The sequence below is a fragment of the Diadema antillarum genome, unplaced genomic scaffold (assembly GCF_040938485.1).
Source record: "Diadema antillarum isolate AM-2024a unplaced genomic scaffold, OU_Dant_1.0 scf00000003, whole genome shotgun sequence".
NCBI classification, from domain to species: domain Eukaryota; kingdom Metazoa; phylum Echinodermata; class Echinoidea; order Diadematoida; family Diadematidae; genus Diadema; species Diadema antillarum.
In genome coordinates, this window is record NW_027270892.1 from 1,816,471 (window position 1) to 1,829,954 (window position 13,484).

The following is a 13,484-nucleotide window of genomic DNA, read 5'->3' on the forward strand; positions in this document are numbered from 1 at the left end:
ATCATAGCAAACTGCCTATATCTATCAAAGCGAATCACTTTCAAACAGAAACAGGGGCCGAGGAACGGGGGGGGGGGGGGGGGGGGAGGGGGGAAATCAAACAATATTTATTTTCACACTGCTCGTTATACGTACATTGTGTTTTATACGGTTGGGATAAGCAGACAAAAAAACAAAAAAACAAATTCGGAAAGATAAAAAAATCACAACAAAACCAAAGGCACTCTTGAGGGTTCCGCGCCCAGAGTGTATATAATTCCCGTCGAAACGGGGGGGGGGGGGGCGAGGTAGATACCATGACCCTTTACCTACCCCATCAACACACACACACACACACACACACACACGGGCACACACGGGCACACAAGCACAAACACAAACACAAACACTAAAAAAAAGTTTCATGGCTAATATAGGCCTACGTAGAAACCAGGGAAGTGTTGGAGAAGAGGTATCTCTTCGCAATTTGTACAAATTTATGCAAAGGTATAAATTTTACCTGTTCGCGTGGGAATCCCGTTCGCTACACACTAGTTGATAATTGCTGCCAAAAATACTGGAAGATGAGGCAGCGAACTGCTGCTCGCTCAGTTTGATTAAAGAATTGATGCATATAACTTCAAGCTGTCTGTTATCAAAGCAATTGATTAACACCTGCTATATAGAGCGCATATAACTTCTCCACGCGGCACGTGATGAAAGGTGGCGTGTTTCGATCTTTTCGATCCTCTTTTGACTCCCTGGCAAGTAGGAACATCGACTTTGAAAAGTTTACTGGAAGCTTTTGGGTGCGTTTATGTTCAACTTTATGTTCAATTTGCGAAGGCAGAATCAGCGTTTAGAAGGCCGAATCGAAAACGACTATTCGAAGAGCTGATCTCGCGAACACGCACTGCATGCGCTTTGTTGAAAAACTATAGAAACCCCTATTGTATCAAGCTGTTCAGCATACGTGTTTACTTCACGTGAACCAGAGAGGTGCTGAGACGACGTTAGAATAAATGTATTTATACGTGAGATTTTGCAATTATGCTTCCGCGTTACACGCATTTGGAGAGAATCCGCGACCGCACTTTTTATGCGTTTTGAATCGGCGTTTTGAAACGCCGTTTATAATTATGTACAAATGAGTCGGGACCTTGAACCTTGAAGAAAATAATCCCGATGGCAGCTTGTCCATCAAGCTGAACTTAGACGCAACTGTGTTTTGAATTAAATGCGTTTCAAAAGCATATCTATGGTAAAGAATCGCACTCAAGGTCTGGAAAGGCGGCCACCGCCTTGATCGCATATGAGCGCGTTATTGTGCTCCCTCGCTTCTCAGTCATACCGCCACATACGGTGCTTGAAGCTTGCATCATCGCTTCCAGTTGCTCGTGGAAGAACAACACTCAGGTTGATAATTGGCGGCCAAGACAACGTGCCTTGCTGGTGAGCTTTACAACGGTTATGCTCTTTGTAATCTATTAGTGGTCAAAGGCCACGTATATAGGTGTTTACAAAAGACTCTGCGAGCCATTAATTGAAGCTATAAGCTTGTGTGGTTGATTTTGAGCGATTTTGATGTCGATATAATATATCTGTGCGTGAAGCTGTGATTGTGGTGCGTGTGTATAAAGTTTATAAAATAGGGCTGTCAATCCGGTGCCGTACAGTAGGACAACAAGCATTATGCAATCGTTTCGAAATCCTAAACGCTTCCTTGGGTAAAAGAATTAAAGTGCTGATGCACAGACCAAGGAGCTTGGGATGTGTATACTAATTTGTGTCTGCTTGACCAGACCATGGATCTACCGGAGACAAAGCTCCTCCACGGCCGCTGACCATGGGGCTCCCGTAGCTCCATGAATAACGGACTACCAAACCATGGACACATTTCATACCTCTTTGACTAGCCCGACCAGAAGCTGTTACGCTATGCGAAAACAACGTACCATGTACAGCGACTGGGCTGTGTATAGTTACTCTTTGACCAGACTGACCTACACAAAAAATGTTACTCAACTGTATTTCTGAAGGCTATGAGAGAGAATTTGTAATACACTAGTATCGTCTTTACGTGCTATAGCCAAGGCCGGTGCAATATCGGGTGCGTGGTGGATGCGTGTAGTATTCATGCAATACATACTGATAGGAATATTCTCCCCGAAGCGGTTTCATAAAAATGAATCTTCTCATTGTTTAATGGAAACTTGTATACGTGTTTATACACTAGACTGCCTACACTGTGTTTGTAACATTGATTCCTGTAGGCGGCCTGTGATATGATTCTGTGTAAATGAATAGTGTTGCCGAGCTCGACCCATTTAAAACCTGTGATTTACATGCTGTTCCTTCGTCGGCCTATTAAAACGCCAGTGTATACACTATTTGCCAACATGTGCCATGCAGACATTGCAATCAATATTTGTCTTTACTTTGTCGATTTCGATCTGTTTTCATACAAACTTTTCGAATTACTCTCTTCAAACAGCGAATTAAGCGCAGGCTGTCTAGTTGTCCTCGGAGGCAGGCCAGGACGTATATTACGTTAATTAGACTCGTCCTAGATGGAGGATATGCACGTGTACAAGTGGTCAAGGTTTAAGCTACGGTCAACGACTGCTGAGAATAATGTCAATTATTTTCTTGGTGTAAGAACTGATAAACAAAGAAAGGCATGTGAGGTTTGTGCATGCATTCAGCTAGGTTCAATCATGTCTTGGGAAGTGGGAGAGAGAGAGAGAGAAAAAAAACACATTGTTTGCCTAGCTTCTTTATATAACGCAGCACCCTGGTATGACGGTTCTTTCAAAACTAAAAACGTTTCTGCTAGGGGGATAAAAAGAGAGAGAGAGAGAGAGAGACCCGGCGATCTTGTGCGCACCTGAGTATCGTAAGTTCACCTTCCACACATTCTTGCAGACTATCACCCAAGAAGAATACAGAAAACTTGGGGAGCTTTTTGAGACATTCAGGAGGGCATGGTGTCCATTCGTATATTCAATAACACAAGCAATAATACCTGTTAAGTTTGTAGAAAATATCAAAAGAAAAAAATTCTTGAGATTCTTTCTGCCCCCCCGTAGGATGGGACGGGGGAGGGCACGGTGCCCATCCGAATGAAGATTATACCACCCTATAGGAAAGCTAGAGCTGCCAACCAAGATTGGTGAAAATTCTACAGGAGGCTTTCAGGGAGAAGCTGAAACGTAAAAAGTCTTAATTTGGCTATATTGGGCTCCGAGGGAGCACCTCCGATCCACCATGAATAATCTTGAAACTACAGGAAATAATGTACTTATAAGTACCTCCGGTTTTAGAGAGGAAGATTATTAAAGATTCCTTAAATTGGTGCTGGCTCAATAGCCTTTATCTTAGGTGAGCTGAAAACTTTTCTTGGTTACGTGGCGAAGAGTAGTTTGTTAAAGTAGAGATTATAGATACCCTATAGATCTAAATGCGGAATGTTGGTTTGAGCATATGGCCTTGTTTGGGTGTGTGTTTCTGTATGCGTGTCGCACACATTCTAGAGAGAGAGAGAGAGAGAGAGAGAGAGTAACCCTATCATACCCGAGCAAGACTATCATGTGTGACGGCTCTGCAAACTTGAGACTGTGGGTGTGAGAGGATTAAATAAATCTGGATCACATTAATTTGTTCAATAACGTGTTTGCTGTGGATGGGGTTGTTGATTACTTAATTGCCTTGACTTCAACGTTTGATGTGAAGATGGAAGAATTGTGAGAAACATTAAAAAATAGTTATAATTCTCTTTTCAAAGAAATTGAAATCACTCCTCGATCACGTATATCTAATTAGATTCGACCCTATGCAGCTCTACGTAATGATTATACCAAGGAGGTTCGAGAAATGGAGTCACAACAGTGTTATTCGCTTTGATCCCATGCTCGAAGCCGCCACTCAAAAATATTTGAAGACGTGTGTCAAACTGGATCTGCCGCTCAGATGCGAAGACAATTGACTCGTGTCTCATTGCATAATCACCAGCCACTTTCCAAGGAAGATATGTGATGGTAATTGCTTTTCGCTATCCCTACTTACAGACGATGGGCGGTAGACAATGGTAAAGGAATAAAAATTGCTCAAATATTGCTGAAATAGATATCAAAATTACTCGAATGTACGTGATTGTACGCTAATCTGACATATCAATTTATAAAGAACTATACTTGAAGATGATACCATATTAGTTTCATTTTGCGGAAATAAGGAGAAAAGTGATAAAACCGGATTTCCATGAGGGTAAAATTTCAAACACTTTCACAAAATACAGCTCAGATTTACACTTTTGCACATATTTTCGAACGGAATTGACTTTTGTTTTATATGCTTTATCATTAGGTGAAATTTCATTGCATTTGATATATAAACGAGCAGCATATACCCGCTATTATGTTAGCGTTAAAAATGAATCTTCAGATTGCTCAGAAAGATGGCGGCTTCAAGCATCGAACATCAAAGGCACAAATGCACCTGTGGAATTCTTTTGTCCATCCATAGAAAACTGACAGCTGATTGAATAATTATAGTCAGTTGTAACTCCATCTCTCGAACCTCCTTGATTATACTTGCACTGTAGATGTAAACATATTTTGTCTGTGCCACTGCGCATGCGTTCAAACTCGTCGACGAGTATTTAGATATCGTGTTTCATATTCATAACCGGAGGGCCAAACCCCCAAAAGTCGCTTACTTAACGAGTGAGTTGCACTCTCTCTACAAACTAAGTAGACCATGCTTATTTTCAAGTTTTTATTGTAACAAACAATATTCCACTGGTCTACCTCAAAAAATTTGTTGCGAAAGCCTCCAAATCCAAGATGGCGTCCAAGATGGCCGCCATATTTACTGAATTTGTTATTTGAAAGATAGAATTTGATTGAAATATCAGATTTCAACAAATTTGATGTCATATGAAAGAGAATAAAATTTTCTACAAGTTGATACCATTTTTGTGGGTTATTGTGATAAATGGATTGAGATTTTAAGGAAAAAAACACTCATTTTTTGACATTTTTCTGAAAAAAGGAAAATCATGAAAATGCTTGATTCATCATAAATCAGAGAAAGACTGAAGGATTATCCTGAAACATCTCAAGAATTTTGTTTGACATATAATTAATATTTGGAGAAAATTAGGGGTCAGAACCGTTTTCGGTTCAGGAGTTATAATGTCTCAAACTTGAAAACTCACTATGTAAAAATGGCCACTTTAGTTGTGACAAGACTTTGTTGGTCGTAAAAAGAGCCTGCGCGCGCAAAGACTACTACACGCACCACTGGCACTGGCGCTTGTAGCAGTGCCAGTGGTGCGTGTAGTAGTCTTGGCAAACGCAAACTTTTTCTTTGACAAACAAGGGTTTGTGCCTGCAAACTAACTTTTCATACCAAGTGGTAGCTCAGGTGACGCTGATTGCTATTATTTCAAAGTAGATTGTTCTGAAGCAGATGAGATGAAGCAAAAAATATCTTTCAAATAGAGGTAGAAGCTTGAAATAACCTTGCTAGAGAAAGTTTAAAACAAAATTTGGATCAATCACTCAAAAAATTCAAGATTGCAGGCTATCAAAGCTGACATAGTGTATTGCGCCAAAGTAAATGTATCGCGCCAAAGTAAATGTATCATTTCGATTTTCATACAATTTTGTCTGTTTTGGTGTCTTTTTATATGGTTGTTATATATTCTGAACATTATAATGCTATTTCAAACCATCTTAGGTTTTTATGGAGACATTTTTCAGAATGCACCATGAATATTTCTCTAAAAAGTAAAAAAAAAAATTAAATAAAAAATGTTTATGAAAACCATGCAGAAATTAAAATCTTTCCCATATAATCAATATTTGGAGGTCAGTATTGTATTTGGTTCAGGAGTTATAATGTCTCAAACTTGAAATCCCATTTTAAATAATATGTATTTGCACGCATCTGTTCCCAAAGACGTCACAGAGGGTCAAATCCAAGATCGTGCTTACTTTTCGAGTTCCACTCTCTCTATAAACAAAACCATACATAATATTAAGCACACTAAGCAATGTTCCGTAAGTACACCTCATTAGATTTGTTGCAAAAACCTCCAAAGTACAGATACGGTCCAATAGGGCCGCCATTTTTATTGAATTTAACATTTCAAACATAAAATTTGATAGAGACATTGGATTGCAACAAATTTGATGTCATATGAAGGAGAGCAAAACTTCCTAAAAGTTGATACCACTTTAGCTGTGTATTGTGATAAATTGGGGGGGGGGGGGTTGTTTGCTTCTCTTTTTTTGGGGGGGGGGGAATCCATATTTTTATATTCTTTTGAAAAAAGGAAGAAATGTAAAAATGCATGATTTAGTATTTATCAAAGAAGAACTGAAGAATTATTTTGAAACCTGTGATTGAGATTGAGATTTACTAAGATTGAGACATAATTCATATTTCTGGAATTACAGGCAATATCATACACTGTTGACAAGTTAACATCTAAAACTCGAAAAAATTATATTCATGCATTATAAATTTTGCATACAATGTGTTTACATGGTCACATGTAATACTGTAATGGTCTAGTGACTTGCAAGTACCTGCAAACTAACTTTTCATGCCAAGTGGTAGGTGACGCTGGTCGCTATTACTGTAGCATTTCATCACAGTAGATTGTTCTGAGGCAGATAAGATTGAACAGAACGTATTTTCCAAAAAGAGATAGGAGCTTGGAATTTGGCACAAATTTTTCCAATGTGTAATATTTAGCGATAAAAATAGTATCCACACAACATTCAAGATGGCCGTAATTAATCGAGGTTGTCGTTCAAGGCATTATTTACCATTAGTGCACGTAAACAAAAACCCAGCTTTACTTAAATCCCTCAAGCTAGTTCTAAACTGTGAGTTAGGGATAGAACAACAATGTACAAACTTAAATCAGTATATTTAATGCTAAATATTGTTAGATGTACTAAATAGATCTGATAAGAATGTTTTTTATATAATTCAAATTCAAAATCAAATTCAAATTCAAATTCAAATACTAAATTGTTAACAGTTATCATGGTTATGGTTTCTTGAAAAGAAATGGTGATATCTCCGTATGTTTTAGGCTTTATTATGATTTTTTTACATGGTAGAATGTTTTGTAATACAACTAACCTGCACATACAAATCGAATGTGATATCTCTCCCAATGGCAAACAATACCTTAAGTGTGTTGCGTCAAAGTTAAATCTCAACTTATAACTTATAATTTGATATATATTTTTAATCTTCTTATCTTTCTGTCTATTACATGTTTCTATACATCCGAACGATATTGTGCTATAGTGTAAACCATATTGAGGGTCTTTTTTTTTTGGGGGGGGGGGGTGGGGGGGGGGGTGGGGGGGGGGGGTTGGAGCTCATTCCTGTGTTTGGGTAAGGCCCAATCTTTGATAAAAAAAGAAATGCTTCTGTATCAAAGATACTTATGCTTTATTACTTGTATGTTACTCTGCTGTTGTAGACTGCGTGAATGATGATGGTATATGTGTAATAATGTCTGATCCGTAGATGTCCTTGAAAGCCCTTCTGATCCGACCCCCCCCCCAAAAAAAAAAAAAAAAAAAAATCCGACATGGCGGCAATTTCTCAACTTTGCTCTTAAATGTGTTGTGCGAAATTACTTTTCAGTATATTGTTCGAATAAAATTGTCCGAATTGATTATTCGTGCTGTATATTCACATTTACAAATAAGCATGCTGAAACTGTATTTACTGTTATCAGATTTTTCTTACATTGTTTTTGGGCTGATTTCATGTGGGTTGTAGTGTCACAATTGATCTGAACTTATGGCATTGGTAGATGCTTTCCCATATTAGATATCAGGATCACTCGAGAGTGAAAATGTTCATTTTCATTTATTTCAGAGTGACCTCGGGGATCACTCGAAGAGTGACGAGTGATCTCTAAGGCAGGTCTCGACACTAATGTTGGTCCGGTGGCCCGGGGCCACCAAAAACGCACGTCGGGCCACCAAAATGTCAGAAATGAAGAATTTGGTGGCCTAATCGGGCCACCAAAAAAGGTCGGATATTTGCCTTTGGGCCACCAAAAATAAAAGTTAGTGTGGAGCCCTGCCAAAGGTCACTCTAAAATGAGTGAAAATGAACATTTTCACTCAAAAGTCACTCCAATTTCACTCTAAATTCACCGTTTTCTGTTATTCACTCCTCACATCAAAAGTAAAAACTTCCACTCGATTTGTTTTTTCTTTTTCGGAGAGTAGAATATCACTGGATTTTTTTTTTTCGGAGAGTAGAATATCACTGGTTTTAGAAATGTGTCCATAAAAACATAAGGCGGTTTAAGATATCACAACAGACAAAATTGTATCAAAATCGAAATAATACATTTAATTTGGCGCAATACACTATGTCAACTTTGATGGCTGTCATCTTGATTTTTTTGAGCGGTTGATCTAAATTGTGTTTTAAACTATCTATAACAAGATTGGTGCCAAGTTTCAAGCTACTACCTCTATTTGAAATTTTGTTTGCTTTATCTCATCTGCTTCAGAACAATCTACTTTGAAATAATAGCGATCAGTATCACCTGAGCTACCACTTGATATGAAAAGTTAGTTTGCAGGCACAAACCCTTGTTTGTCAAAGAAAAAGTCTGCATTTGCCAAGACTACTACACGCACCAGCGCCAGTGCCAGTGGTGCGTGTAGTAGTCTTGGCGCGCGCAGGCTTTTTTATGACCAACACGGTCTTGGTCACAACTAAAGTGGCCATTCTTACGTAGTGAGTTTTCAAGTTTGAGACATTATAACTCCTGAACCAAAAACGGTACTGACCCCTAATTTTCTCCAAATATTAATTATATGTCAAACAAAATTCTTGAGATGTTTCAAGATAATCCTTCAGTCTTTCTCTGATTTATGCTGAATCAAGCATTTTCATGATTTTCCTTTTTTCAGAAAAATATCAAAAAATGAGTGTTTTTTTCCTTAAAATCTCAATCCAGCTATCACAATAACCCACAAAAATGGTATCAACTTGTAGACAATTTTATTCTCTTTCATATGACATCACATTTGTTGAAATTTGATGTTTCAATCAAATTCTATCATTTAAATAACAAATTCAGTAAATATGGCGGCCATCTTGGACGCCATCTTGGATTTGGAGGCTTTCGCAACAAATATTTTGAAGTAGACCAGTGGAATATTGTTTGTTACAATAAAAACTTAAAAATAAGCATGGTCTACTTAGTTTGTAGAGAGAGTGCAACTCGACCTCTGTTTTTAGCTTTTGGCCCCCCGGTTATCAATTGATTATTGGTTCATAACAGAAATTGGACAGAACAATGAAAGATAATTGTACAAAATAGTCAACAAATTTGCAATTGGAGTTCCTCGCATCGATTGATATATTATGGAAACCAAACGTAAGTCAGTGCTCTGTGAGAATTCGAGCGAAATCTGCCCCATGAAAGGAGACCGTGATCAAGCTGACCTCAGTTTCATACAATAACATCAAATTAAGGAACATGATACTTTTACACAGAATTTGTAAAGTTTTATGAAATGTTGAAAAAAATAATGAGAAATCCATACATCTCAAGAGTTTAACAGCAACATTGGGTACAATGAAAAGAAGCAATAATGATGTTGCTGCCGCACAATTCTCTCATTGACATATCACATAGAAACCTCGATTGAATTTCCTTGTGTTGAAGAAAATGAAAAAAAATAATCACTTTACAATTTCGTATTGTCTTAGTGATGCAGAGAAGTGAGAAAACATAACTTTGTATAATACATAGCAGCTTTAAATTTCATGTTTAAATTCTTCAGCTGTCAGCATTTATTTTTATGCATATGTAGGGTAAATAGTCACTGTCGGTAGCAATTTATTGGAAATACATCGTGACGTGCAATACATAAACTGGTCAAACTTTGCCTTTTGTTTCGCTTTAAATGCTGACGGAATTACTCAGCGAAAGGAAAATGACGCATTTTCAAAGAGACTTTCATTCCGTTCTGGGGAAAAGGAATACAAACCAACAAAGACGGAAAATGCACTACTATAACAATTAACTCCTTTCGGCGCGAATTCAACTGTGTGTCACATACTTCTTTATGAATATCAAAGATTGTAATCTAAATGACACTGTATAGGGGCTGCACCCCCCCCCCCCCCTTCGCGGTTCCGCGGCCATGTTACGTTAAGCATGGGTTAACACAGTGTGATGCAAAGCACAATACTATGTCTTAATGGTGCATAATTTCATTCTTTTCGTCGAAGAATGTGTTTACTTTTCACGTTTTATTTGTCTGTGGTCTCATGAATGTCGTAAGTGTGTGATTATGGTTATCTCGTTTCTCACTTATTATTCAGGTATAGGCTCCAAGATGAATCTCAACAAAGTTTTAGAGCAGATGAGGGAAAAGGACATACAGTATGTCCGATTTGAACAGACGGACATTAACGGGGTGGCTCGTTCCAAGACCATTCCCGCCCGCCACTTCAAAGAGAAGGTTACAGGCGGACTCAATTTCTATCTCGGCCATCTTGGTATGGACGTTAAAGCAACTGTCATCTCTGGAAGTGGATACAACGAAGAGGTCGGCTTTGCAGACGGCGTGATGTTTGCTGACCCGGATACTTTCCAGGTAATTCCGTGGCTCGAAAACATGGGGCGGATCCTGATTGAGCCGACCTTCAGAGGGGAGTATGTCTCGGGGCATCCTCGCGTCTTGGCCCGCAGACAGCTGGACAAGCTGAAGGAGATGGGGTACTCTTTACTCTCAGCGCACGAGCATGAGTTCTACGTCGTTGACAAGGAGACGCGCGAGCCTCTCAACGACGATTATAACATCCGCGCTACGATCCGCTTGGCTCCGGTGGAGAAGTTTGTGAAGCAGATTATGGACGACCTACCGGAAGTTGGCGTGGATGTTGAGGCTGTAGAGTCGGAGTATGGTCCCGGACAGATAGAGATAAGCTACAAACCAGCTTTCGGCATCCGAGCTGCTGATAATGCTCACACATACAAAACGTCCATCAAAGAGATCGCCCTCCGCCATGGTTTAATGGCTTCGTTCATGAGCAAGCCCTATCTTGACAAGTCAGGGTCTTCCTGTCATTTCTGTCATTCCCTGTGGGACGCGGAGGAGAAAGAGCCCGTCCTGCACGACGCCGGAAGTCCTATCGGTCTGTCTAAAGTAGCGCAGCATTGGATGGCGGGTATCCTCGCACATGCGCGTGCCATCCAGGTTCTAATGGCACCTACGGTCAACTGCATGAAACGTGTCAAGCCATGGACCTTTAGTCCTGTGAACGCTACCTGGGGGATTGACAACCGATCCTGTCTGCTACGGGTAAAAGTCAACGGCGACAAGGGTACATACCTTGAAAATCGTGCCGGTGCCGCTGGCTGCAACCCGTACCTGGCTCTAGCTGCGACGGTGGCCGCCGGTATGGACGGCATTGCGAACGAGTACAAGCTTCCCCCTGAGGTTACCGGAGTGGCATACGTTGCAGACGACCTCCCTCCGAAGACTCCAGCCTTACCAATCAACATGGAGGACGCCCTGGAAGCCTTGATGAGTGATCAGGTCATCCGGGAGGCGCTCGGCAACGACTTCATCAAATGCTTCTCGGCCGTCAAAATCCATGAGGCAAAGATGGAACGTAAGGCTCTGGCTGAAGGGGAAAAGAACTGGGACTTCGATTATTACTTTGAATATTTGTAAGGGTCAAATCATTTGCATCGTGAAAGAGCCTATGCATGTATGGGTGTACAGTATTAGGCTGAAGTCATAGTTTTATCGAACATCTTACTTTTTTTCACTCCTCCTATGGTATGGAGAATAAAGGCACAATGTACGTGTAACGGCTTATCCTCACAACGTATGAAGTACAAACAGGAAATGATAATATTGACTTCAATGTTCTACTATTTTTCAGCATGTCAGCATATGAAACCTTTTTTTTTTATACAACCTGTGTATTGTGTAGACGTCGCATTGTATATATCTTGTATACCGTGTATTCACAGCTGTTTGAATTGAAAGATGTGTGTAATGATGTATGTATACATGAATATGTTTACACATGCCGGCATATCGTGTAGAGCAACAGGTAATGGAAACTCGGGATGCCTGTCCCAGTCGTGGGAGCAAGCTGGTATATAGATGTTCACTTTTATCTCTTTCAGGGATGTTCTCTCTTTTTTTCTCTGTCTCTCATTAAATTCAGACGCTGTGTGCCTTGTAAAAGTTGTAGTGGCCGTGTAGAATTTATATTTCTTTCAGGGATGTGGCATTTTTTTCCTTCTATTATCATTATTATGAGTACAAATGCGATATTACTGCAATCAAATCTTTAATTTCTGTCGAAAAAGACGCCTTGCTTTGCGTATTGTACATTACGAGTAGGTTGCGATAGAATAGTGGGAACAGACGATGGATTATTGTGGTCATTCGGCGAGATACAGAGATTTTTATTTTCAGGGATGTCTCAAGTTTGTATTATAACAAACATTCTGAAATAAATGTTGTGAATAATAGGAAAAGGGTTTGAGCATGGTTTGCGGGTTTGTTAGGATCCCTCGTTAGGAGTAATCCGAATGTAAAAACTAGGATGAAGGAAGGGGCCTTAATGTACATGTGGAGCTTTATCTAGAATTTTAGGTCAACATGGAAACAATTGATGGAATGCTCTAGAATGGTAGCAAATACAAGGAGAGAGAAATGAAGAGAGCTGTTTGAAAGCACAAAAGAAAGACAAAGCATAAATGACTTTCACTGCAAAGGAACTGTAACAAAAGCAAAAATACCATTGTTCCTTTTCTAGGCCAAGGATCTAGACTACCATACATAATAATGGACTTCGAACTGAGGGCTTTCTTTGATCCCATCATTTTCGCCGCCACCTATTAAAGGACAAGTTCACCTTCATAGACATGTGGGTTGAGTGAATGCAGCAATATTAGTAGAACACATCAGTGAGAGTTTGAGCAAAATCGGACAATCCGTTAAAAAGTTACGAATTTTTGAAGTTTCTGTTCAGTCACGGCTGGATGAAAAGACTACTATAGTTGGTGATGTCACATGAGTACAACGATATAAAGAAAGAATAAAGAAAATTCAACATATTTCCATTTTTCTCGCATAACAAAAGAACACTCGACTTCTCTCTTTAAGAAGGCAGGGGGAATAATATTACCCTTAACATATGTAAGTAGTAAGTCGAAGAAATGTGTACTTTATTCAAAAAGTAAAGTTTTGTGAAATTCTCTTTTTATTTTCCTTGTATAGTTGTACGCATGTGGCATCATACACTGTAGTAGTCTTCTCTTCCAACAGTGACTGCGCAGATACTTAAAATATTCGTAACTTTTGAACGGATTGTCCAATTTTCCTCAAACTTTCCCTGATGTGTTCTAATAATATTGCTGCATTCTCTCAATCCTTATGTATATGAAGGTGAACTTGTTCTTTAAGTGC

The 13,484-nt window shown here is 39.3% G+C and overlaps 1 protein-coding gene across 1 annotated transcript; it reads left to right on the forward strand.

The window, feature by feature from the left end:
• The first annotated feature begins 1,217 nt into the window (after nucleotides 1-1,217).
• Nucleotides 1,218-12,280, forward strand: LOC139738956 (lengsin-like). Its single transcript, XM_071649607.1, has 2 exons — nucleotides 1,218-1,431; nucleotides 10,372-12,280. The coding sequence occupies exon 2, from the start codon at nucleotides 10,386-10,388 to the stop codon at nucleotides 11,727-11,729; it is 1,344 nt and encodes a 447-aa protein (XP_071505708.1). The 5' UTR covers nucleotides 1,218-1,431; nucleotides 10,372-10,385; the 3' UTR covers nucleotides 11,730-12,280.
• The last annotated feature ends 1,204 nt before the right edge of the window (nucleotides 12,281-13,484 follow it).